This window comes from Apostichopus japonicus, chromosome 8 (genome assembly GCF_037975245.1).
Source record: "Apostichopus japonicus isolate 1M-3 chromosome 8, ASM3797524v1, whole genome shotgun sequence".
NCBI classification, from domain to species: Eukaryota; Metazoa; Echinodermata; class Holothuroidea; order Aspidochirotida; family Stichopodidae; genus Apostichopus; species Apostichopus japonicus.
The window spans coordinates 18,899,196-18,927,173 of NC_092568.1; the positions used below are offsets into that span (position 1 = coordinate 18,899,196).

General features: G+C 35.3%; 3 protein-coding genes across 4 annotated transcripts in view; all 3 read right to left on the minus strand.

Moving 5' to 3' along the window:
* LOC139970900 (uncharacterized) overlaps positions 1 to 1,423 on the minus strand; it is a 142,432-nt gene extending 141,009 nt beyond the window's left edge. Inside the window, exon 1 of the mRNA XM_071976964.1 lies at positions 1,284 to 1,423. Coding sequence (XP_071833065.1) covers positions 1,284 to 1,382 — 99 coding nt within the window. The 5' untranslated portion in view covers positions 1,383 to 1,423. The remainder of the gene's footprint in view (positions 1 to 1,283) is intronic.
* Positions 1,367 to 13,057, minus strand: LOC139970898 (uncharacterized). Its single transcript, XM_071976960.1, has 6 exons — positions 12,157 to 13,057; positions 8,217 to 8,289; positions 6,860 to 7,018; positions 5,158 to 5,289; positions 4,109 to 4,363; positions 1,367 to 2,721 (listed from the first exon to the last, which is right to left on the minus strand). Exons 1-6 carry the CDS (start codon positions 12,253 to 12,255, stop codon positions 2,492 to 2,494), a joined length of 948 nt encoding a protein of 315 aa, XP_071833061.1. The 5' UTR covers positions 12,256 to 13,057; the 3' UTR covers positions 1,367 to 2,491.
* Positions 13,058 to 13,201: 144 nt separating this feature from the next.
* Positions 13,202 to 27,925, minus strand: LOC139970899 (uncharacterized). Of its 2 annotated transcripts, none has more exons than XM_071976961.1 (6): positions 27,045 to 27,925; positions 24,005 to 24,077; positions 17,433 to 17,591; positions 15,725 to 15,856; positions 14,577 to 14,831; positions 13,202 to 13,648 (listed from the first exon to the last, which is right to left on the minus strand). In XM_071976961.1, exons 1-6 carry the CDS (start codon positions 27,141 to 27,143, stop codon positions 13,419 to 13,421), a joined length of 948 nt encoding a protein of 315 aa, XP_071833062.1. In that variant the 5' UTR covers positions 27,144 to 27,925; the 3' UTR covers positions 13,202 to 13,418. The 2 variants fall into 2 exon arrangements, with proteins under 2 accessions (XP_071833062.1, XP_071833064.1); XM_071976963.1 differs by lacking the exon at positions 27,045 to 27,925 and adding an exon at positions 25,956 to 27,013.
* Between the last annotated feature and the right edge of the window lie 53 nt (positions 27,926 to 27,978).

Sequence of the window (27,978 nt, forward strand, 5' to 3'; positions counted from 1 at the left end):
TTGATCTCCACTGAGTTCATATGACAATTGACATCTACACACACCAGTAGGGTTTGTATTCACTAAGGTGGATATAAAAATACCAAGCGTCAAATGCTTCCAAGATTTATTTTTGGAGCATTTGTGGTTACAAGGTTTTAATACTTTGACCTCCATTGACCTGATCCAGCTACAAAGTACCAAGTTAATCCGAGCTTACTATGGAATTGTCATGTTTTACGAGGGTTTCATACTTACTCTTATATACCTCGAATGACCTTTTATTTCCACAAAACAGTATGGTTCTCATAAATTAGGTGACTCCAAACATTCAGCATGAATGTCATCCATGTTTTACTATTGAAGTTATTGCGTTGTGGTATTCAGTAGCTGACCACTGGTAAGCTCAAAATACCGTTGACCTCTCTAACAACAACAGTGTCTTTGTATCCAATAGGGTGGATCCACAGAGCAAAATCAAGTTTCTCTTTTGTTGATTTGTTATTAAAGCAGCCCTGAAAATAGCATTGATTTCGGAAATTACTTGAAATTTAAATTCAACAAGATAGTACATAAGCCTTTCATAGGCATATCAAGTTTAATTTCAATTAGTGAAGGGGAAAAAAGACAATTCTGAAATGTCTAATATGAAACGATTCTGACATTATGAAATAATGTTCTACTCACTGTACAGTTAAAAATAATGTTATGTAAAATATTTTTAGGGTAAGGTAGTAGGTTTGGAAACTAATAGGCGAATCGAACTTAAACAGTTCGTTCTACAACGTGATGTTATTTAGGGTTTCAGCTAACCTTTTGCTATATTTGGGAATATCGTAATTGTAGGTAAAAAAAATGCGAAATTTTTCAGTGAGTAGATTATGGCCAATGCGTTAAGCAATAGTAGCTCTCTGCATATGTATGAGATCAACAAGTTGAGCAGGTTTTGGAGAAAGAAGTTTATTAAACAAGTTACTAGCATGATCAATATGTTTCGCAAGGTAAATATGACGAACCGCTTTCCATTGCAAGAGCATTGACTTTCTGAGATGGACATTGTATCCACCAGACCAGACAGTTTAGCAGTATAACAACTGTGGTGAAATTTATGTAAGGTAGAGAGAACGCAGAATACTTTAAGGTAGGCATTGTTTCAACTTTTAGAGTATACCAGTTTTGTGGAAATAGTCTTTATGTTATTTTTCCAAGTTAATCACGAATTTTGGTTATTCAGCAACCTCCTTCGTTTACTATATCAAATCATAAACACATCCACAACAACTGCATTCAGATGATGTACTTACCCCATCAATGACTCCATTGTCATGCTTCTCACCGCCAAACGAAAATCCTCTGCAGCCAAGAATGACTACAGACAATAATAATGTTGTTTTCTCGAACATTTTATTTCAGCAAAAACGAATTTACATCCACAGAGAACACATTTAAATTAACATCCAGAGAGGCGAGTACTTGTTTTGGTTAAAGATATAGTTTCTTTAAAGCATCTGGCGATATACACATGTATAGTAACTTCTGGCTGACATAATGCAGTAGACACCATCATGGATATAGACAATAATCTTTTAGCAATTCGAATACATTGGTTGTGATTGGTAGAAACCCAGTATCTATGGTCAAGACCAAAAAGCTTAACCAATGAGAGGACTCATTCTTTACATTTTCGAAATACTTATACCAAGTATGGTAGCTGTCACATTAAACCATCAATTCCATTCTATGTCAAAAAGGAGTGAAATAATTTACTGCAGTGGATCTTTCAGGGTTGGTTATAATTATTTACCGTGGAATGAGACAATCAAATCAAGGTTTACTTTGTTATTTACGAACCTATGAGATACAATCATCATCTGTATAGAATCCAGTTTTATAGGTTCTCAAGATCAACTTGATGAAGAAATGAGACAAGATTGACTTCTTAAAAGGGATGTCATGATGATCATAACAAACCTCAGCAGTATCTGCAGATAAAATAATAAATACAGACAAATTAAAGCTGGTTCTACCGGGGAGTAAAATTGGGCCATATACCAATCAATTTGATGAACATTTTATTTATTTGATCACTTATGTAAAGTGAATATTAAAAAACATCGGCAAAACGAAATCTTCATCAATATCAGATGAGTAAAGATAAAGCAAACAAGACAAAAAATATCAACAATTTTACGCATCCCCTGGAGAACACAGGTATATTTACAAGTTACCTCGTAGGTCCCATTTATACACCTGAGTAAAGAGAGGCCTTGGAGATGCCAAATGTCACAATGACACGGTCCGATCAGTGCTCATAATGGCCATCACTTCCTAATCATTAAAAACAACTATAATGATGCAAAAAAAAAAAATTTGAGTGCATGTTCACTTGCTTTTGATGTCCCTTTCCTATTGATCTTTGACAACTGGAACAAATTAGAGGGTAGCTAATGAGGGTACTATGTAACTGTAAGGATGTATCAATAAAATGCTATCTAAAATATTCTCTGAAAACTCATAGCGTACAAACAACACAGAGGATATCATAATCATCTACATAAGGAGGGCAAGGTAGACCTCCTCCCCCAGCACTGCACTTAGCATCAGCAACATAGAGTAATGGTTCATTATTGTTGTGATTTGTACGGGGAATCCCCTCGGCATTTTGATCGACGCAAACAAACTGCGATTTGTAGTGACTATAATGAGAAGACATCATGTAGCCTTGGTATTCCAAAGTCCACTCTGTAACAAAGCAAAATACAAAACAAAGCAAATATATAAGACAAACACGCGCGCACACCCACCTATGCGCACACACACCCGCATATATATATATATACATATATATATACATATATATATATATACATATATATATATATCATATAACTATAATATAACTATAAGATAGATATATATATATATATATATATATATAAACTCTGAGTAACAACGAATGGTGTTCCACTAGTCTCAACTAGTCCCAACATCAGCGTCCATGGCCTAGTGGTTAGGATGTCCGTATATAAAGCGGGAGGCCCGGGTTCGATTCCCGGTGGAGGCTGGAAGGTTTTTACTGTTCTGGATTTTCCAACTCAATACGATATCAATTACATATATGTATTCATTTGCCTTTGTCGTTTACCTCCATTTCATTAACAATTCTGTTCAAATTATCTCTCTCGAGATCCGGCTCGAATCACAAAATGATTTCGAGTTGGCTAGCATCATGATTGATCTCTAGATCTCTGATCTCTTAAATGAATTATACATATATATATATATATATATATATATATATATATATACGTATACGTATACATATACATATATATATATATATTTATATATATATATATATATATATATATATATATATATATTATAAATAAATGTTTAGCAAAAGGTTTATATGTACGCACTTCTACAATGCAGCCCTCACTCCCGCACACCCGTCTACCCTGTTGGTCTGATCAGCACTATACTACCACACTTCTTTACCACTTCTAGTTGTATCGGAAAGTAAGTAAAGACCGGGCCAAAAAAATCTCAGTGTTGTTTGCAGTTATATTTAGTATGCTAGATACTACATTGACTCGCATGGGATATTTGAAATTTGAACATAGTATCTCTTTTGTAATACTATCTTCTAATGTCGACTGCTTTTTCGAAATTTGACCGATCTATAATAAAAGGTTTGACGATATATCTAAATAGTTCTACTACACCTTCTTGAATGTTTGAAATAATAGGTCGACACTTGTCGAAATTATAAATATCTATTTTCAAATTTGGACTATCATGCTGACATTTCGACTTTTCATATCAGAATGAAAATGTATACTGTTTATGTCGGCGATTGGATATTGTATGTAGAAAGTTAGAAGTATTTTATCGTGAAAGTTACAATTGTCTTTAAGTTTTATTTTGCATTGTTACCTGGAATTATTGCCTGCTTTCAAAAACTGCTTTGAACTAGACGATTAAGTTTATCTTTCAGTTCCCAAAAGTTGTAGTTTGTTTACACCCTATTCTCATTTCATATATTTTTTCCCACTTTGGTCTTTCCAGAATGTTCCGTACTCGATTGATCCTATACCCTATGCAATGGAATTATCATCATCCTTACCTTGGCTTCCTAAGCAGGTGTTGGTTGCAGGGATTGTTAGAACAGAATGCTTGCCGGCAGACAGGCACACAGCACAAGGAGCTTCACTTTGATGGATATTCGGAGATGTTGGAAGGGTTTGTTCATATTCAACACCATATATACTAGCACCACTGCCGTGGTTTGGGGGGTCAGCGAAAGTCGGTTCCAGGGGCAAGCAAAGGTAGTTAACTCCAGATCCTTTTTGGGTATGATCATTACCACTACCCATTACACCTATAACAAGTGAAAATATCATAACTATAGCATGGTCTCAGAAAACCCTGAAAACAATATTGAAGCAGTTAACATTAGGTTGTTATTTCACTGTAGAGAGAAGAGAGCAAATTTGATTTTCTAGATCTAGCATTGTGGACAGTAATTACCAGTCTTCAAGCACAGGATCTAGAGAATCAATGCTGAAGAACCGTCATGCTTTCTTTAAGTTGTACATGTATTTGCATCAATCAGTACTGAAAATTAGTTAAATAATTTAAGTAAGCAAACCCAATTAGGATATTAATGCAAAAACCGTGAAACCTATTCAAATACTTTTGGTGAAGCTAGAATAATATTGATTTTTCAACTTTCAGAACGATCTGAATTTAGCACAACATAAACATCACTGAGTAGAACTGGAATCTTTTTTTAAGATACATAGTCTTAAAAAATATAGAAAATAAGTGTTCTACATGAGCAATCATAGAGATTGGTCGAATCAGTCAGAACGATACAAAATGATCCACTCAATCAAAATCATACAGATTGTTCAAATCAGTCACAATTATACTGATTGGTCTAATCAGTGATAATCATACAGATTGGTCCAATCAGTCAAAATCATACAGATTTGTTAACTCAGCCAAAATCACATAAAATTGTCCATTTAGACACAACTATACAGATTGGCCTGAACATTCATAATCATCGAGATTGTTCCAATCAGTCACAATCATACAGATTGTGTCCATCACTCACGATCACACAACTAATCCAATCATACTTGTCATTGTCTAGATATCCAGACTCACCTTGATATACCAGTTGAGATGTGATGGGACAAGTTGTTTTTCCCCATCGAGTGTAAATAACTCCAGCCTCAGAGGATGTACTTGATTCGGCAGGAGGGACAGGTGTGTCTGGAGGGCTCTGAAGAACATGATCTAAAAATAAATAACAAATCATGCAATATAATTATCATATGGTTTGGTGATGTTAATGTAAATCGAGTTTTAGTAAGACAAACAATTAATGAATAACATTATCTAAAGATATGTTTCAAATCTGTCGGGCAAGAGTCATTCGTCGTGTTGCATACACACGTTCCATGAGTGAACCCTTGAGCTATGATCCAATTCATTAACTGACATATGCCACTGTTTATGTAAAGCCAAATGATCAATAAGTTATCCCCACGATCATCTGAATCATCTTAAGGGATTTCCGGTTTTGTAAAATCAATTGCACAGATCAGACTTCCATAGATAGCTGTGCTGTTCTAGCGTGCCGTTCTCAAAATGCATTTTCCGACTAAAGCCTGGATATGTTTCTCTGTGAGAGTGAAAGCATTGCTTAGAGATTGGCACATATCCCTGTGGTTCTATAACGCGGATGGGGTGGCTATGTCAATATTTCACACACAGTAGAGACAGACAGACACTCAGAATTGAGATCGGGAAGATTTACTATGTAATTACTTAATATTATTTTCGGGCAATGATATCGAATGGGACGATAAACAAGATGTGAGGATGGAATGAGGTAAACGTAATGTTGTTTTAGATTCAATCAGACGTAAAACCCATTATACAGAACAGATGATGACCTGTAAAATATCCCAAATGTATCCTGTGATACTGATTTGAGATCAACATTTTGGAGGGATAAGTGAAAAGCGTTGTATTATATAATACATATGTGTTGCCGTGAACAAATTGAAGAGTATAAGGGAATAAAAAGCCAGAGAGTGTTTTAATTTCAAGGGAGAGCTGTTCCATGCATTTTATTCCTTGAAAGTTGACATATTACTTTCAATACAGTATGGGCTTGTTAATTCTCAGATAACGCAGACTGCTTAAAAGACTTACGTGTTGTCTAAGAAACATTGGAACATAAACATACTACATCGAAATGAACTGGGTTTGAATTACATGACAATATTTTATATTCCAACAGACTCTTACACCTAACTCTTGCAACGAAGTAAGTTTCCACATCCAAAAATTACAATTAGCTGGCAATTAGTCTTAACAGTTCCCCGATCTCTATGCAAAGTAGCCCAGGCTAGGTACATCTGCAATGAACATGTGGTAAGTGTTTTTGACTAACACTTTTAATGATTGATTGAAACCTTTGTGCCTTTCTCAAGACTGTAAGCATTTATAAGCAACAATACAATTAACAAACTAATAACCAATGAAAAAATGTCGCCCTCCCTCAAAATGTATATTTAAAACTATAAGCTTGGCAAGAAATGTGTCCGTTAAAGATGAAAAGGTTCTTCAACCAATTTATCAACCCTCCCAATGTCTATATGGAGTGTTATATCTCTACAATTTTAAAGAAAGATGTTGAGCGAGTAAAATTAAAAGCTGCTGAAAACAATAACTTATTAATGAACCCTCCCAAGGCCAAATTCTTCTTCAGAAGGAAGCAACACCCTAACAATTATGCGATGACATCTGAAAGAAACTATTTTAAAGGCTATATACATAACGTAATAATGGCCTATACCTGCAATGGGACCGAGAATGATCTGGTCACGGCCATCTCGACCAGGCATCCCTTGAGGACCAGGCGTTCCCCTGGGTCCTGGATCCCCAGGAGGACACATCACACATTGGCCCAGAAAATAAGAAGATTGCATGTTTGGGCTCATGAAGAAAGGTGACCCTGAAAGGAAAACAAGATTCTATTCCAGTCAATTCCATAATAATATATTATATATGGTGCTAGGGGAGGTATGGGAGGTAGGGGAGTGGTGAATAACTTAAGAAAATATAATATCACTAAAGAAGATACTTCTAAGGTCAAGATATCTACCTACACAGGCTCTTGAAATATATTATCCTTAGGTATATAGATTTTTTTTCGGTCCTTTCCATCTTGGTATTATACAGCAATAAAGGCTGCATAAAACTATCAACTATGTGTACAGATTCACAGATAAAAGCTAGTATATATGGCTGAAGAATAAATGTAGATTTTACATTATGAACTATCTAACTATCTTGATTGCCGCAAAATCTACTGCTGCTTTGTCTTTGCTATTATTAGGATGAAACGTTAAAGGAGACAAATCCAATCGTTCATTATTGGTCCATTTCAGTATAGAGATAACGGTCATAAACAACTTGCCCAAACAGGTAAGACGATCTTATTCCATTTGGGGGAGATGTCACAGATTTAATGTTCGTTCACACGCAAAACTGGAGACTTGATCAAGTCTAAATATGACATCATTGAACCACTTGTGTTTGAACTTGTTTATGATTTCATTTTGATAATACAATGTTTATTTTCCGCAATGGACATGGGTGTGGCAAATATTGACTCTAAAATATTGAACCTTTTAATATGACCTAATGATGGCATTGGTTTCAGTCTTAACATTGACTACATTCTACCTTGATAATATGAAAAGAAATACAACAGAAATTCAAATTTTTCATATCCTATTGGCAATATGACATCACAGGATTACAAAATGGCAGCCCAGACTAGAATTTAATACCGTATCAAATGCCCCAAACATAATCAAGTATTTCTTAGTTCTTAGGGGAATTGTTCTTCACAAAATATTTTGTGTCCGCATTTAAGGTTAAAGACTTAGTTAATGAACCTTTTAAAATGGATCACAATAGGTCATCTGTGACGTCACGATAACATATGTTTTTCTGCAGCGTTATTAGTCATTTATCTATATATTATTTTATAAAGTTTTGAGGTTAGTGAATTACCTTGCTCTCGTAGAATACTGAAACTATGATCAGCAATAACTGCAGTACATCTAAGCCTGACAACTCTTTGGTTTGTCACAATTTCAGAGATAAAAACGATAAAATAACGTATATTTATAGGAATCCTATACCTGCATTTGCTTGTGGAGGTAATTGACTGCCCTCTGTTCCGAGACTTCTTCTAACTCTCGTGTTGTCATCTTCCTAAAACAAGACACCAAAAGATAAAAGGTAGATTTGAATGTTATTGAAATAGTCTATTTTATAAAACACCTATTGCGAAACAAAATCAATTTACATCAGCCATGTATTTTAATATTTTAATACATTATTTCATTTATATGTCATTATAATACATACATGCAAAGAATTCGAGCAGAATTGCTACTATACTCAATTTGTTCTAAAACTTCAAATAAGTTGCTGTTCCTGAGATGTATGTATAGCTGCATCGTAAATATAATACGTGAAGGTTAGAATTGACTTCAAGAAATACCAACAAAGATTTTAAGAAAGTCAATTTTAAACTAGGTTTTCTCATTTCTAAGGTTTACCCAAGTAAGATTGCATTGGATGAAACGTAACACCCCTTTTAAGAATTTTTCACAAAATACATGAACAACAGAAAACTGACTGGTAACATTATAAGGAAAGTGGAAAAGAGCCAAGAACGGTTTGGGCACAAATAGAACTTCAAAGTGGTTTATACCCTGAGCTCAGTGCCGTGCACCGGATTTCAAAGCTGCGGGGGGGGGGGGGGGGTTGGTGCGAGGGGCAAATTGCCAATTACCCCCGAATTGTTTAGGTAAATTTGGACCCAGATGGATCAAACAAGTTACAAAGGAAGGGTGTGGCTGTGGGGTGGATGGATGGATGCAACTACCATGTCGGAGGTTTATATGTCAAATGGTGCATCTGAGGCATATTTAGACAAAAAATTAGTTCTATAATTAGGCCAACACGAAAGGTTGTCCTAATATTTTTTTTTTTTTTTAAATCTCCCAACTGAAAAATTCAGCCTTCTATACAAATAATCAAGTTAAATAAATACCATTAAACGAGTGGGAAATTGTAAATAAACTTTTCCAGATATATATTAATTAGATTTACACTCCTTTTATCTATTACCCAAGATTGTTACTTTTAACATATACATATAATCATTTCTCGAAAACACAAACGAAAAGCAAACAACAAATAACAAATTCAACACCAAAATGTTGCCTTTATTTTTTTCTTTTCAATCTGAGCAAGCCAAGAAATTGGAAAATGATAAAATCCTTTTTCATCAAATTCAGTGTCGTCTTATGATTAGAATGTGAAGCTCGACCACCAAGAAACAAAAAAAACAGGCAAAAGTTGGCTTCCACAACTCATATATCCTCTCATATATCCTCAAAAGAATTTTCCAAAAGTAAACCATATCAAACAAAAGATGACTTAACCAATGAAATTGTTTCTGAGGTACAGAATTTCACCACCAGTGGAGTAGGTGGTCTCCATGAAACTAACCCACACCCCAGACAGTGACGTAGCCAGGAATTTGAAAGGGGAGCACATTTTGCGATTGATATGGGGGGGGGTCTAAGGGGAGGGGTGTGGCCCTCCCCTATGAGATATTTTTGAACAATTGAAGTTCCTTAGATGCGATCTGGTGCAATGGTTTGCCAGTTTCATCATTATCATATGATATCACATATATCAGCAGATTTTGTTTCCTGTTTGGATTCTTTTACATGTTCTTTTACATATAATATCAGAAAGTCAAACATAGTGCTCTTTTACAATTTTTCCAGTAGGATGATTCTTGTTTATTGTCCAATGTCTGGACTTTAAATACATTTGATGAACTTAACTGATGGACAATATAAACTTTCATATTTTGTAAGACAGCAAGATGTGCAGTGGCCTAAAAACAAATATCGTTATCGCAGTGTATTAGCAGTGTAATAATTAGTTATAAGAAGCGCGGATCACGTATGATTGCTAGCTTAGCTTCATAACATACTGTTCGTGCAACAACTTGGGAAGAGATCATAGAAAGGATGAGAACGAACGTTGTCGCCGTCGCTGTGCATACGGTTCGTGACACTCCATCGAGTGCGGTTAGGTAGGCAATATGTATTTTATTACGCAGTGGCCAACTGTAGGCTTGTAATAGGCTGTAGGCTAAATGTAGCTCATTACACCTGCCAAACTAAGTACGTAGCTGAATCAGTAGGCCTGAATGTTACTACGATTATAATCTAGTTAACGGAGCTGAGGTGTATTCAAGATCAAAAGAGCACTGACAAAATACCATGCTAACAACAGTTTTTTTAACATTTTTCTTCGACACTGAAAGGGGGAGCAGTTGTTCCCCCTGCTTCCCCCCCCCCCCCACCCCCATGGCTACATCCCTGACCCTAGATACTGTGACTCCGCTATAATTGTACTTGTGCTTGGTTAAAAAGTTACACAGTAACTACATTTTACCAATGAGTACACTCATTATAATGTCAATGGAGCGATTAACTGTGGTACGACACCATACGGTTTACAAAGATTTTGATCTTTAATAATCTCAAATGACCTTTGACCTCCATAACAAAAATTCAAGTTCTTGTAAACACTAAGGTCGATCTATATACCTAATATCAAGTCCATCTGAGCTTTGCATTTGGAGTTCTTGTGTTTACTTTAGGTTTTCATATTTGATCTCCACTGACTTCAAATGACAATTGACATCTATAGACACCAGTATATTTGTATTCACTAAGGTGGATATAAATACCAGGCGTAAAATGCAACCAAGATATATTTTTGGAGCATTTTTGGTCACAAGGTTTTAATACTTTGACCTCCATTGACCTCAGATTACATTTGACTTCGACTAAAAAAGGAGATCATGAAGTCACTAGGTTTGTTACAGCTACTAAGTATCAAGTTAATCTGAGCTTAAATATGGAGTTGTCATGTTTACGAAGTTTTCATACTTACCTTTATTGACCTCGAATGAACTTTTATTCCCACAAAACAGTAGAGTTCTTCTAAATTAGGTGACTCCAAACATTCAGCATGAATGTCATCCACGTTTTACTATTGACGTTATTGTGTTGTAGTATTCAGAAGCTGACCACTGATAAGCTCAAAATACCTTTTACCTCTCCAACAACAACAGTGTCCTTGTACCCAATAGGGTGGATCCACAGAGCAAAATAAAAAATGGTCCAATCAAGTTTCCTTTTTGTTGATCTGTTATTTAAAGTAACCCTGAAATATCATCGATTTCTTAAATTACTTGAAATTTAAATTCAACAAGGCAGCACATAAGCTTGATTATTCAAGTTTAATTTCAATTAGAGAAGGGGAAAAAAGACAATTTTGAAATTTCTAATATGAAACGATTCTGATATTAGGAAATAATTTTCTATTCACTGTACAGTTAAAAATAATGTTATGTAATATCTGTGAAATATTTTTAGGGTAAGGTGGTAGGTTTGGAAAATAATAGACGAACAGACTGAATTTTATTTCATGATTTCACAGAGAATTTTGGCACGTATTCGTTCTACAACGTGATGTATTTAGGGTTTCAGCTGACCTTTTGCTATATCTGGGAATATTGAATTGTAGAAAAGAAATTTTTGAAAAAGTTTCAGAGAGTAGATTATGGCCAATGCGGTAAGCAATAATGGCTGTCTGAATATGTATGAGATCAACAAGCTTGAGCGGGTTTTAGAGAAGAAAACACGTTACTAGCATGATCAATATGTTTAGCAGGGTAAATATGACAAACTGCTTTCCATTGAAAGAGCATTGACTTTCTGAGATGAACATTGTATCCACCAGACTAAACAGTTTAGCAGTTTAACAACTGTGGTGAAATTTATGTAAGTTAGAGAGAACGCAGAATACTTTTAGGTAGGTATTGTTTCAACTTTTAGAGTATACCAGTTTTGTGTATATAGTCTTTATGTGATTTTTCCAAGTTAATCACTAATTTAAGTTATTAAGCATCCTCCTTCGTCTAATACGTTAAACATAAACACATCAACAGCAACTGCAACTGCACACAGATGATGAACTTACCACATCAATGACTCCATTGTCATCCTTCTCACCGCCAGACGAAAATCCTCTGCAGCCAAGAATTAACACAGACAACAATAATGCTGCTTTCTCGAACATTTTATTTCAGCAAAAACGAATTTACATCCAGAGAGAACACATTCAAATTAACATCCAGAAAAGCACGTACTTGTTTTGGTTTGTATTGAAAGTTATAGTTTCGTGAAAGCATCTGACTATACACACATGTAAAGTAACGTCTGGCTGATATAATGCAGTAGACACCATCATGGATATAGACAATAATCTTTCAGCAATTCGAATACATTGTTTGTGATTGGTTGAAACCCAGTATCTATGGTCAAGACCAAAAAGCTTAACCAATGAGAGTACTCATTCTTTACATTTTCGAAATACTTAAACCAAGTATGGTAGCTGTCACATTAAACCATCAGAGGTTTATAACTATACTTTTCCATTGTATGTCAAAAGGAGTGAATTAATTTACTACAGATCTTTCAGGGTTGGTAATAATTACTTACCGTGGAATGAGACAATCAACTCAAGGTTTACTTTGTTATTTAAGAACCTATGAGATACAATCATCATCTGTTGAGAATCCAGTTTTATAGGATCTCAAGATCAACTTGATGAAGAAATGAGACAAGATTGAATTCTTTAAAGGGATGTCATGATATTATGATCATAACAAACCTCAGCAGTATCTGCAGATAAAATAATAAATACACACAAATTAAAGCTGGTTCTATCAGGTAGTAAAATTGGGTCATATAGCAATCAATTTGGTGAACATGTAATCATTTGATCACTTATGCAAAGTGAAACTATGAAATATCTGCGAAACAAAATCTTCATCAATATCAGATGAGTACAAATAAAGCAAGACAAGACAAAAATATATACATTTTTACACATTTCACTGGAGAACACAGGTATATTAACAAGTTACCTCGCAGGCCCTCATTTATACACCCGAGTGAAGAGACGCCTTGGAGATTGTGTCATGCCAAAGGACACAATAAAACGGTCCGATCAGTGCTCTAAATGGCCATCAATTCTTAATAATTTAAAACAGTACATGAAAGCATTATAATGATGCCCAAAAAGAAAAGAAAAAAACTTGAGTGCATGTTCACTTGCTTTTTATGTCCCTTTCCTTATTAATCTTGAACACCGGGAAAATATGAGAGGGTAGCTGAATAGGGTACTATGTAACTGTAAGGATGTAACAATAAAATGCTATCTAAAATGTTACTGAAAACTCAAAGCGTACAAACAACACATAGAATATCATAATCATCTACATAAGGAGGGCAAGGTAGACCACCTCCACCTGCACTGCACTTAGCATCAGCGACATAGAGTAATGGTTCATTGTTGTTGTGGTTTCTACGGGGAATCCCCTCGGCATTTTGATCGACGCAAACAAACTGAGATTTGTAGTGACTATAATGAGAAGACATCATGTAGCCTTGGTATTCCAAAGTCCACTCTGCAACAAAACAATTTACAAAACCAAGCAAATATATAAGACAAACACGCGCGCACACCCACACATACGCACGCACACACCCGCATGTATATTATATATATATATATATTATTATTATTACAATTTACAAAATAAAGCAAATATATAAGACAAACACGCGCGCACACCAACCTATACGCACACACACACCCGCATGTATATTATATATATATATATTTATATATATATATATATTAATATATATTTATATATATATATATATACACGCACTTCTACAATGCCGCCCTCACTCCCCCCCCCCACACCTGTCTACCCTGCTGGTCTGATCAGCACTATACTACCACTTCTTTACTCAGTGTTATTTGCAGTTCTACCCCAGAAGATATTTAGAATGCTAGATACTACAGTTACTCGGGTGGGAAATTTGAACATCATATCTCATTTGTAATATGATCTTCTAATGTCGACATCTTTTTCGAAATTTGACCGTGCTGTAATAAAGCGTTTGACGATTCATCTAAATAGTTCTACTACACCTTCTTGAATGTTTGAAATAATAGGTCGACACTTGTCGAAATTATAAATATCTATTTTCAAATTTGGACTATTATGCTGATATTTCGACTTTTCAGAATGAAAATGTATACTGTTTATGTCGGCGATTGGATATTGTATGTAGAAAGTTAGAAGTATTTTATCGTGAAGGTTACAATTGTCTCTAAGTGTTATTTTGCATTATTACCTGGAATTATTGCCTGCTTTCAAAAACTGCTTTGAACTAGACGATTAATCTTTCAGTTCCCAAAAGTTGTAGTTTGTTTACACCCTATTCTCATTTCATATATTTTTTCCCCATTTTGGTCTTTCCAGAATGTTCCGTACTCGATTGATCCTATACCCTTTGCAATGGAATTAACATTATCCTTACCTTGGCTTCCTAGGCAGGTGTTGGTTGCAGGGATTGTCAGAACAGAATGCTTGCCGGCAGACAGACACACGGCACAAGGAGCTTCACTTTGATGGATATTCGGAGATGTTGGAAAGGTTTGTTCATATTCAACACCATATATACTAGCACCACTGCCGTGGTTTGGAGGGTCAGCGAAAGTCGGTTCCAGGGGCAAGCAAAGAAAATTTACCCCAGATCCTTTTGGGGCATGGTTTTTACCACTACCCATTACACCTATAACGAGTGAAACAATATCATAACAATAGCATGGTCTCAGAAAACCCTGAAAACAATATTGAAGCAGTTAACATTCAGTTGTTATTGCACTGTAGAGAGAAGAGAGTAAATTTGATTTTCTAGATCTAGCATTGTGGACAGTAATTACCAGTATCCATGCACAAGATCCAGAGAATCAATGCTGACGAACCGTCATGCTTTCTTTAAGTTGTACATGTATTTGCATCGATCAGTAATGAAAATTAGTTAAATGATTTAAGTAATCAAACCCAATTAGGATATTAATTTAAAAACCGTGAAACCTATACAAGCTGGTGAAGCTAGAATAATATTGATTTTTCAACTATCAGAACGATCTAATTTTAGCACAACCTAAACATGACTAAGTAGAATTGGAATCTTTCTTAGTTATATAGGCTTAAAAAATATAGAAAATATGTGTTCTACATGAACAATCACAGAGATTGGTCGGACCAGTCAGAACGATACAAAATGATCCACTCAATCAAATCATACAGATTGTTCAAATCAGTCACAATTATAGAAGTTGGTCTAATCAGTCATAATCATACAGATTTGTCCACTCAGCCAAAATCACATAAAATTGCCCATTCAGACATAACTATACAGATTGGCCCAATCATTCATAATCATACAGATTGTGTCATTCAATAAAGTTCACACAACTAATCCAATCTTACTTTCACATGTGACGAAAAAAATCGCATCAACTCTGCTGGATGAACATTTGGCAGATTGAGGTTGCTTCTTGTGTTACTGGTTTAAATATTTTCTTTTATATACCGGTTTTGAAATGTGGTACTTCAAAAGTACAGGTTTTATTACATCTCATTTTTGTCACATACCATTGTCTAGATATCCAGGCTCACCTTGATATACCAGTTGAGATGTGCTAGGACAAGTTGTTTTGCCCCATCGAGTGTATATAACTCCAGTGGCAGATGATGTACTTGATTCGGCAGGAGGGACAGGTGTGTCTGGAGGGCTCTGAAGAACATGATCTAAAAATAATAACAAATCATTCAATATTATTATCAAATGGTTTGGTAATGTTAATGTAAATCGAGTTTTAGTAAGACAAACAATTAATGAATAACATTATCTAAAGATATGTTTCAAATCTGTCGGGCAAAAGTCATTCGTTGTTCTGCATACAAAGGTTTCATTAGTGAACACTTGAGCTTTGATCCAATTCATTAACTGACATATGCCACTGTTTATGTAAAGCCAAATGATCAATAAGTTATCCCCACGATCATCTGAATCATCTTAAGGGATTTCCGGTTTTGTAAAATCAATTGCACAGATCAGACTTCCATAGATAGCTGTGCTGTTCTAGCGTGCCGTTCTCAAGATTCATTTTCCGACTAAAGCCTGGATATGTTTCTCTGTGAGAGTGAAAGCATTGCTTAAAGATTGGCACATATCCCTGTGTGGTTCTATAACGCAGATGGGGTGGCTTTGTCAATATTTCACACACAGTAGAGACACGCAGACAGACACTCAGAATTGAGATCGGGAAGATTTACTATGTAATTACTTGATATTATTTTCGGGCAATGATTTCGAATGGGACGCTAAACAAGATGTGAGGATGGAATGAGGGGAACTTGATGTTGTTTTAGGTTCAAGCAGACGTAAAACCAATCATACAGAACAAGATGATGAACTGTAAATATCCCAAATGTATTCTTTGGTACTGATTTGAGATAAAAAATTTGGAGGGATAAGTGAAAAGCGTTGTATTATATAATACATATGTGTTGCCGTGAACAAATTGAAAAGTATAAGGAATAAAAAGCCAGAGAGTGTTTTTAATTTCAAGGGAGAGCTGTTCCATGCATTTTATTCCTTGAAAGTTAAAATATGACTTTCAATACAGTATGGGCTTGTTAATTCTCAGAAAAGGCAGACTGCTTTAAAGACTTCCGTGTTGTCTGAGAAACATTGAAACATAAACATACTACATCGAAATGAACTGGGTTCGCTTTCCATGACAATATTTCATATTCCAACAGACTCTTTCACCTAACTACTGCAACGAAGAAAAAGTTTTCACATCCAAAAGTACATTTAGCTGGAAATAATCTAAACAGTTCCACGATCCCTATGCAAAGTAGCCCAGGCTATATACATCTGCAATAAACATGTGGTAAGTCTTTTTGACTAACACATTTAATAATTGATTGGAACCTTTGTGCCTTTGTCAAGACTGTAAGCATTAACAAGCAACAACAAAATTAACAAACAAATGACCAATGAAAAAAATGTCTCCCTCCCCAAAGTGTATATGTTAAACTATAAGCTTGTCAAGAAATGTGTCCTTTGAAGATGAACAGTTTCTTCAACCAATATGTCAACCCTCCCAATGTCTATATGGAGTGTTATATCTCTACAGTTTTAAAGTAAGATGTTGAGCGAGGAAAATAAAAGTCTGATGTTAACAATAACTTATCAATGAACCCTCCCACGACAAATTTCTTGTTCAGAAGGAAGCAACACCCTAACAATTATGCGATGACATCTGAAACAAACTACTTTAAAAGGCTATATACATAACGTAATATTGGCCTATACCTGCAATGGGACCGAGAATGATCTGGTCACGGCCATCTCGACCAGGCATCCCTTGAGGACCAGGCGTTCCCCTGGGTCCTGGGTCCCCAGGAGGACACATCACACATTGACCCAGAAAATAAGAAGATTGCATGTTTGGGCTCATGAAGAAAGGCGACCCTGAAAGGAAAACAAGATTCTATTCCGGTCAAAACATAAAACGTCAATTCTATAATAATAATATATTAACTATAACAACCTATGGAATGTTCGATGGTTCTAAATGGACATGTGAGCTGTAGATTTAGCGTGTTAGCATAACTCAACATCTCGACGAATTTGTATTTTTATTGTCGAGTTACGCTAGCATGGCATCTTGACGAAAATGATCAAATTGTTGAGTTGTTAATTGTTCATTACTTGACACCACGCCAAACTATGATATCTAATATATTATCTAATAGTGAAACTTATCATCAAATTTCATGTCATGTTTGTCAAGTTACGTGCGATGCAGCCTTAAGTCGATAAGTCGATAATTTCGCCAAGATGTTATATTATCGTAACTTGTCAAATCGACAAAAATAGTACGTTGGTTTCTTGCTAATATGCTGCAGCTGTTACTGACTCGCCTTTTGATTTAATCCAAATTCAGTACAAAAGATATTAGGTAAAATATTTCCCAAACCCCTTATGATTAACCACTTGTATCAAACATTCTACAGATGCCATTTGTTACTAAGGGTTCACCTGCCTACATGATATCGTGTATCTAACACACACAAAAATAACATGCGGGCTGCCATGACAGCTTGACAACATATCGTAAGCCTACGTACAACATGGTCGAGTTTGATTTCACAGATTGCGAGAAAATATGCTATCAATGTTGATTTTGCAGCAAATGATAAAAATGAAAGCAAATGAGCCTCACGGACGTACCTCAAGTAAGTGTAAATTAATGTCCATATGCTTAATGTCTTGTCGTTATATATACATCGATTGAATGTTTGATACATGTAACCGATTAAAGCGCTAAACGTTCACTGTGAATTCTCACCTGCTCATATAGTGTAAACATCTTGTCGTGCAGGTTTGAGAAGTATGAAAGCAAATGGACCACTTGAATGGCATTAATCTCTATTGTTATAAACTTGTTTCAAATAAGGCAGATGTGGTTCGTCATTGAGTATCGATAAAGTCCATTAGTGAGTTACGCGTTTGACATAACGGGGACTACTTGGTATTCCAAAAATGGAACAGTATCCCCGGTATTCAATCATGGGAGAATAATCGACATATAGATTTTGCTGACACCTTATAACTCAATTAAATAATTATAATAATGAAAAAGGCAGAATTTTAGTATTGATATGTTATAATACAAAACAAAACAGACAACTTTGAGTCCAATAATGTTTCTGTTGCTATTCCAGTATTTTTCAAGAAATGTTTCGTTAAAGATACTTATTTCTGGAATATTCGTTTAGGCAAACTTGATGGTGACGTCGGATCCTCATGGCAGTTCTTACTAGTTAATATTAATCCATTGGTTTTGAGGTCAACCGGAATACGTTCGTTAAACTTCATATAAGTAACAGAGCACCCTTGGATGGCATTTAACACCATTTGTCCTTAATAAATTTGTAATTTATAAACATTTCATTTGAGACCATATTATCTTAATTTTTCCCATTGAGTTTTGTAGTGCAACCGAGGAACTAGTCCGATGGGCTGTATACTAAACTAAAAGGTCCAGTCACTATAACTAGTTGAAAGGGTCATTCCAAAACCAAACAAAAATTAGTAATTGTGTTATAGGAATACAATCCTAGCAATCTTTGCCAACACATTTATGTCAAAAAATGAGTTTAATTAGGTTCCTGCAAACCCTTGTGACCGCATGACTGTTTGAATGTTTTGCTTGGCTAAGTAACCGATTACCATAAAATTCGTTCCACCTTCATAGTGACAAGAGCAAAAGGGCTTTCAAGGAATTTGATGGCGCTGGTTTGAGGTGTTTTTTATATAAAATAATTATATGGCTCTTAAGGGCATCCGTAGATTCACTTTTAGGAGAATAGCACCTCATGAGGCCACGTATTCAGTGGACGGTGGCTGCAAGCATGCCGGTCGCAGAGATGTCACCACCTCTGGCCAAAGGCAAGGATTCACGCACGCCACCTAGTACGCTTCTGGTCGATTTGACCGACCCTCTGCGCATCCTCCCGGGTTCTTTTGCGACAACAAGGGAGACATGGTACGGGATCCTAGGCCACAAAAAAGCACCATGCCACAGCCAGAGGTATTATCGCCAGAGGCCTGTCTTGATTTACACGTCTAGCCACGATTTGTCTAGCCACCAGATCTGTCTAGCCACGATTTACACGACCGACGAGGAATGAGTCTTTCGTCACCCTCTATAGCATCGGCCACCACATCAGCTAGTAAATTATATGGTTGAATTAATATATGAAGACTTCAGCGAGGACTGATGAAAGAGCAAAAGAATTTTTACACTGTATAATCATTGATGGAGTCGAACTCAGTTCATCAGGGTTACCAGTCCACTGCTCTACCGTCTGAGCCATTTGACGAGTTAACTTTCTACGATCTTAAATTGGTATTCTTGGTTGGATACAATCTATTGGTAACAGTGGACGACACTGCCTTCAACGAAATCTCTATTCATCCTGTTTTACTCTCATTAGAACAACGGATCTAAATATCTTTATTTACAAGAAGCTCACGCTTGTCTTTGTTTACATTGCAGCAAGCAGTAAGAATGTCGTTACTTCCAAGACGTAAATGTACAATAGGCTTATGCCCCGATACTATCGATGACTTCGGTGGAAGCAGTAAAAGATAAACGGATTCCGTGAAATCTTCTTATTCACAAAAGGTTGCTTAAGATAAAGCTCACAAGAGAGTTCTTGCTGTAAGTTGTGTCATTTTACAAATATATTCTATGCAGACGATCATGAACTGGAGCCTGTAAAATTCAGCAAACAATACCGATTCACATTTCAGTACCGTTTTGAATGAGGAATGGACATTACTCATTAAGTCAAACACATTAACTTCATGTTACTAATCTTATTGAGGGATCTGAATGGCTGGAAAGCACGGTTATTCGAAACCCGAAACAGGATTCATAGGGTTTTTTGTTGATGAAAGTCGATTGGGGAAGCACAGGGAATCGGGAATTCGTCAGCTACATGGTAATGAGGTTTGGACGGTGACAAGGGCGGGGTTTGGATGTTTCTATAGGCTAGCTTTAATATGTGCAATACAAGTCAACACTATGACATGGTCGACTACATAATCACTCATATAAAACATAAGTTATAGGAGGCAATAGCATCCTTTTCATGGTCATAGCTACTATCCCTTCGCCGCCGCCCTCCTTACCATACCCTTTGCCGGTACGTTACTGAACCATGAACATTGTATGTTAGATCTCTATGACAATGAAATATTCAATTGCATAAGTTTCCGATGAACAGCGTAAAGATAAAGTTTCCTCTTTCTTCTGCTGATTTTAAAAGAGGTATTTGAATCGCCTCTCATATAGAGTATAGTTTTGAAAATTAATCCAAAACGCATCCAGAACTCTGTTTTAGTTGTTACCTCATTACCTGACCAAATTTATTCATGCAACTTATTTAATCTTGAAAAAACATCATTTTACAAAGTATTCTTTGAGCTGTTGTACGTCTGAATCAAAAGGGGGGAATAAGCCAATAAGAACATGTGAACTATAGAAACATTCTTTGCATTTCCTTCCAAGTCATCGGAGGGTTAGAGATTACGTTGATCCAAGAATTATACTCCATGAAATGGGAGGAATGCTAAAAGGGAAATCATTCTTGTAACAAATTCCAAATGAGAATAAACACTCTATGCAATCATAAAAGAGCTTTACATGCTGCTTGATTCTTTCTATGGATTTAAAACTAACGACATTAGATCGAAAGAGAGTGAATAATACAACCGTGGTCCACCTCTTTTCAATCTTTCAGTAGCACGAACTACGATTGGCAGAAGCTTACTAGTAGGGGATTCCCCCTAGCAGGGATTCAACCATTTGGCGAATGAGTGGGGGTAAACTAATGTACGTAACCAAGATGTTAGGAACTGGTATTACCATTGGGTAACAAGCAAATTTGTCACGCTCACTCCAATGCATGATAAGCAATTATATGCTTGTTATCAACTTGAATCGTGATAATCCAAATTAGTTGACAAAGAAATTGAGAATTCCTGTAGCTAAGATTACAATTGCAATTCAACAGATAGTAGTATACTTGCATATGTAAGACATGATCCCGACAGAAAGATTTCAAATCACCAAAATATTAATTCTAACACACCGACTCACACTCAGACATCACACGCACACAAATTATTCATATGTAACGAATTTAATGGGGTTTTTTGGTTACTGTTTGAATGAGTAAATCTTTGATAATATTACCGTCACGTTTCAATCTGCCCGACGTTTCACTCAGTGACGTCACGCATTGAATTGTTATCAGATACCTTATATTTTGGAGTAACCTTTCAATGTGTTTCTGTCAGGATGTTTAGAATTCAACGCCATAAAAAAGCAGTTTTCACATTACCACGTGTGATTGAACAATCTGATAGAAATTTTACCAGAAAATTTTACATTTTGACAAAGCCGACATAATTGTACATAAACACACTTTTATCATCAGAAAATCAGTTTTCCTATCTGAGCTTAATTTGACATAATTTTGTTACGCAACTAACCTGGCTGTACATTTTGAAGCGGTAATAGATAGGTTATTAGTAGGCAAAAAGTATCTCTTAAATGTGAACTAACGGAAATATGGTTGTTGTTGTTGTTGCTTTGTTCCTTTCTCTGAGATATAATGACAGCTTGTATGATTCTGGCCCCTTCTTCTGCTCAGAAAATTGCTCGTTTCCGAAATCAGACATGGATACAGATACTTAGTACCACCCTAGGGAACTGGTCAATACTTTCGCCGAGTTGATAAAAAACCACCAAATTGTATATCGGCAGCTGATATACTCAGTCTCTACGTACTTATGTCAACATGTTTATAAATAGGACTTATCATAACCTCGTGTTAATACACAACTGACGAAAGCGTAGGCAGTAAAAAGCAAATGGTGTGGGTGTTTGGTATTTTATATACATAGTAGATAACTCCCGCGCATCATATTTCCATACGATAGTAATAAACTATGGAATTGCGGAGTAAATTTCAGCACGGGTTAAACATGGGGTCGAACATTACTTACGGGCAGTGGCGGACTGGCCACACGGGCATTTGGGCATGTTGTCACAAAATGCTTGAAAACCTAAATAAAATCTAAAACATATATTTTTGTCTATTTTTGTTTACGTTTTTATCTGTTCTCAGTTTAATCAAGTGTTGCTTCTGGAAAATTATTTTTGTGTCATTTTTTAAGGATTATGGTAACCTACAAAATTGAGAAATATAGCACCATTTTGCATCTTAAATTTATAACCCCTCGGTGATCAGGACGGCGATCACTATGTAAGTATCATATCAATGAATAATGGGCCGGTCAAGGTGGAAAATACCCGGGCCGGTTTTAAGACCCAGTCCGCCCCTATTAGGAGGTATGGGGGTACAGGTGTTGAGAGGTAGGGGAGGGTTGAATAACTTAGAAGATTTAATATCACTGAAGAAGATATCACTAAGGTCAAGGTAATGACCTACACAGGCTCTTTAAATATATTATCCTTATGTTCATGATAGTGATAACTTCCCAAAATAGCTAAGACAATCTTATTTCAATTGGGGGAGATGTCACAGGTTCAGTTTAAGGTTTCATCTCACACAGAGCTGAAGTCTTGATCAAGTCTAAAAATGACATCATCGAGCCACATGTACTTGAACTTGTTTATGTTTTCATTTTTATTTTACCATTTTAATTTTCTGCAATGGACATGGGTTTTGAAAATGTTGACTCTAAAATATTGAACCTTTTAATATGACCTAATGATGGCATTGGCTTCAGTGTTAACACTGATTACATTCTACCTTGATAATATGAAAAGAAATACAACAGAAATTCTAATGTTTCGTATCCTATTGGCAATATGACATTACAGGTTTACAAAATGGCAGCCCGAGGCTCGTTTTTTAAACCGTTTCATATGACCCAAACATAATAAAGTTTTTTTTTTTAGTTCTTAGGGGAATTGTTCTTCACAAATATATTGTGTCCGCATTTAAGGCTAAAGACTTAGTTAATGAACCTTTTAAATGAATCACAGTAGGTCATCTGTGACGTCACGATAACAGATGTTCTTATGCAGCTAGTATTCATTTATATATATATATATATATATAAATATATATATATATAAATATATATATATATATTTATATATATATATATATTTATATATGTGTGTGTATCAAGTATTTAGGTTAGTGCATTACCTTGCTCTCAAAGCATAATGAAACTACTATCAACAATGACTGCAGAACATATAAGCCTGACAACTCTTTGGTTTGTCACAATTCCAGAGATAACAACGATAAAATAACTATTTATAGAAATCCTACCTGCATTGGCTTGTGGAGGTAATTGACTGCCTTCTGTTCCGAGACCTCTTTTTACTCTCGTGTTATCATCTTCCTAAAACAAAACAAAAAAAACAAAAGATGAAAGCTAGATTTAAATGTTATTCAAATAGTGTATTTTTTAAACACCTATTGTGAAACAAGGTCAATTTACATCATTCATGTATTTTAATATTTTAAAACATTATTACATTTTATATGTCAATATAATATATACATGCAAAGAATACTAGCAGAGTTGCTTCTATACTCAATGTGTTCTAAAACCTCAAATAGTTGATGTTCCTGAGATGTATGTATAGCAGTATCGTAAATATAATACATGAAGGTTAGAATTGACTTCAAGACATACTAACAACGATTTTAATAGAACCATTTTATACTAGGTTTACTCAAAGTAAGATCGCATTGGATGAAACTTAAAACCACTTTTAAGAATTTTCACAAAATGCATATCATGAACAACAGAAACTGACTGGTTAAATTATAAGGAAAGTGGAAAAGAGCCAAGAACGGTTTGGGCTAAAATAGAACTTCAACGGGTGATCTCATGGTTTATACCCTGAGCTCAGTGCCGTGCACCGGATTTCATAGCTGGGGGATGGTGCGAGGGGCAAATTGCCAATTATCCCCAAATTGTTTTGGCAAACTTGAACCTAGATGGATCAAACAAATGTTACAAAGGATGGGTGTGGCTGTGAGATGGATGGATGCAACTGCCATGTAGGAGGTTAATATGTCAAATGATGCATTCTGAGGCATATTTAGACTATAAATTAGTTCTATTATAAGGCCAAAGCGAAAGGTTGTACTAATAAATATTTTGCTTTTATTGTTAAATCCCTCAACTGCAAAATTCAACCTTTTATACAAATTAACAAGTTAAATAAATTCCTTAAAACGCGTGGGAAATTATAAATCAACTTTACCAGATATACATATATTTGATTTACACTCCTTTAATATATTACTCTGTAACTTGTTACTTTTTACATATAAATATATAATCATTTCTCGAAAACACACACGAGAAGCATACAACAAAATAAACAAAATAAACACAAATATGTTGCTTCTAAAAAATTTCTTTTCAATCTGAGCAGCCAAGAGATTGAGTAAATGATAACTTCCTTTTTCATCAACTTCAGTTTCTCCTTTATGATTAGAAAATGAGGCTCGACCACCAAGAAACAAATAAAAAGGCACAAGTTGGCTTCCACAACTTGTTTCTGATATATATCCACTCAAGAATTTTCCAAAAGTAAAAATATCAGCCAATTGAGTTGACTTAACCATATAATTGTTTCTGAGGTACAGACTTTCACCTCCTTTGGAGCAGGTGGTCTCAGTGAAACTAACCCACACCCTAGATACTGTGACCCTCCCCCCTATAATTGTACTTTTGCTTGGTTAAATAGTGACACAGTTACTACATTTGCCCAATGAGAACACTCATTATTAAGTCAATGAAGAAATTAACTGTGGTACGACCCTATACGGTTTACAAAGATTTTGATCCTTAATAATATCAAATGACCTTTGACCTCCATACCAAAAATTCAAGTTCTTGTAAACTATACCCCATATCAAGTCCATCTGAGCTTTGCTTTTGGTGTTCTTGTGTTTACTATAGGTTTTCAGATTTTGGTCTACACTGACCTCAAATGACAGTTGACATCTGCAGAAACCAGTAGGGTTTGTTTCCACTAAGGTGGATATAAATACCAAGCGTAAAATACATCTAAGATATATTTTGGGGGCATTTTGGGTTACAAGGTATTAATATTTTTTACCTCCATTGACGTCAGATTACCTTTGACTTCGACTAGAAAAAGAGATCATGCAGTCACTACAGTTGATCTAGCTACCAAGTACCAAGTTAATTCGAGCTTTACTGTGGAGTTGTCATGTTTTACGAGGTTTTCATACTTACTATTATAGACCTCGAATGACCTTTAATTTCCACAAAACAGTATGGTTCTCATAAATAAGGTGACTACAAACATTCAGCATGAATGTCATCCATGTCATCCATGTTTTACTATTGAAGTTATCGCATTGTGGCATTCAGAAGCTGACCACTGGTAAGCTCAAATGACTTTTGCCCTTTCTAACAACAACAGTGTCCTTGTACCCAATAGGGTGGATCTACAGAGCAAAATAAAATATGGTCCAATCAATTTTCACTTTTGTTGATTTGTTACTTAAAGCAGCCCTGAAAATATCATTGATTTCGTAAGTTACTTGAAATTTAAATTCAACAAGGCAGTACATAAGCCTGACATTTCACGTTTAATTTCAATTGGTGAAGGGGAAAAAAGACAATTCTGAAATTTCTAATGTGAAACGATTCTGACATTATGAAATAATGTTCTATTCACTGTACGGTTAAAAATAATCTTATGTAAAATCTGTGAAATATTTTAAGGGTAAGCAGGTAGGTTTGGAAATAATAGGCGAACAGACTGAATTTTATTGCATGATTTCACAGAGAATTTCAGCACTTACTCGTTCTACAACGTGATGTATCTAGGGTTTCAGCTGACCTTATGATATATCTGGGAATATCGCAATTGTAGGTAAAGAAATTTTTGAAATTTTTCAGAGATTAGATTATGGCCAATGCGGTAAGCAATAATAGCTGTCTGCATATGTATGAGATCAAGAAGCTTGAGCAGGTTTTAGAGAAGAAAACAAGTTACTAGCATGATCAATATGTTTAGCAGGGTAAATATGACAAACTGCTTTCTATTGAAAGAGCATTGGCTTTCTGAGATGGACATTGTATCCACCAAACCAAACAGTTTAGCAGTATAACAACTGTGGTGAAATTTATGTAAGGTACAGAGAACGCTGAATACTTTTAGGTATGAAATGTTTCAACTTTTAGAATATACCAGTTTTGTGGAAGTAGTCTTTATGTGATTTTTCCAAGTTTCCAAGTTTTCCAAGCATCCTCCTTCGTCTACTACGTTAAAACATATATACATCCTCAACATCTGCACACAGAATATGAACTTACCAAATCAATGACACCATTGTCATGCTTCTCACCGCCAGACAAAATTCCTCTGCAGCAAAGAATTAACACAGACAACAATAATGTTGTTTTCTCGAACATTTTATTTCAGCAAAAACGAATTTACATCCACAGAGAACACATTTAAATTAGCATCCAGAAAAGCGGGTACTTGTTTTGGTTATATTCAAAATTATAGTTTCTTTAAAGCATCTGACGATAAACACATGTATAGCAGCTTCTGGCTGACATAATGCAGTAGACACCATCATGGATATAGACAATAATCTTTCAGCAATTCGAAAACATTGTTTGTGATTGGTGGAAACCCAGTATCTATGGTCAGGACCAAAATGTTTAACCAATGAGAGTACTCATTCTTTACATTTTCGAAATACTTATACCAAGTATGGTAGCTGTCACATTAAACCATCAGAGGTTTATAACTATACTTTTCCATTGTATGTCAAAAGGAGTGAATTAATTTACTACAGTGGATCTGTCAGAGTTGGTGAAAATTACTTACCTTGGAATGAAACGCTCAACTCAAGGTTTACTTTTTTATTTACGAACCTATGAGATACAATCATCATCTGTTGAGAATCCAGTTTTATAGGATCTCAAGATCAACTTGATAAAGAAATGAGACAAGATTGAATTCTTTAAAGGGATGTCATGATATCATGATCATAACAAACCTCAGCAGTATCTGCAGACCAAATAATAAATACAGACAAATTAAAGCTGGTTCTATCAGGGAGTAAAACTGGGAAATATACGAATCCATATGATGAACATTTAATTATTTGATCACTTATGCAAAGTAAAACTATGAAAACATTTCATATACAAAACCTTCATTAATATCAGAAAGGTAAAGATAAAGCCAAAAAAAAAGAAAAAAAAAGTACAATTTAAAAAAAGTGCCACAGTTGTA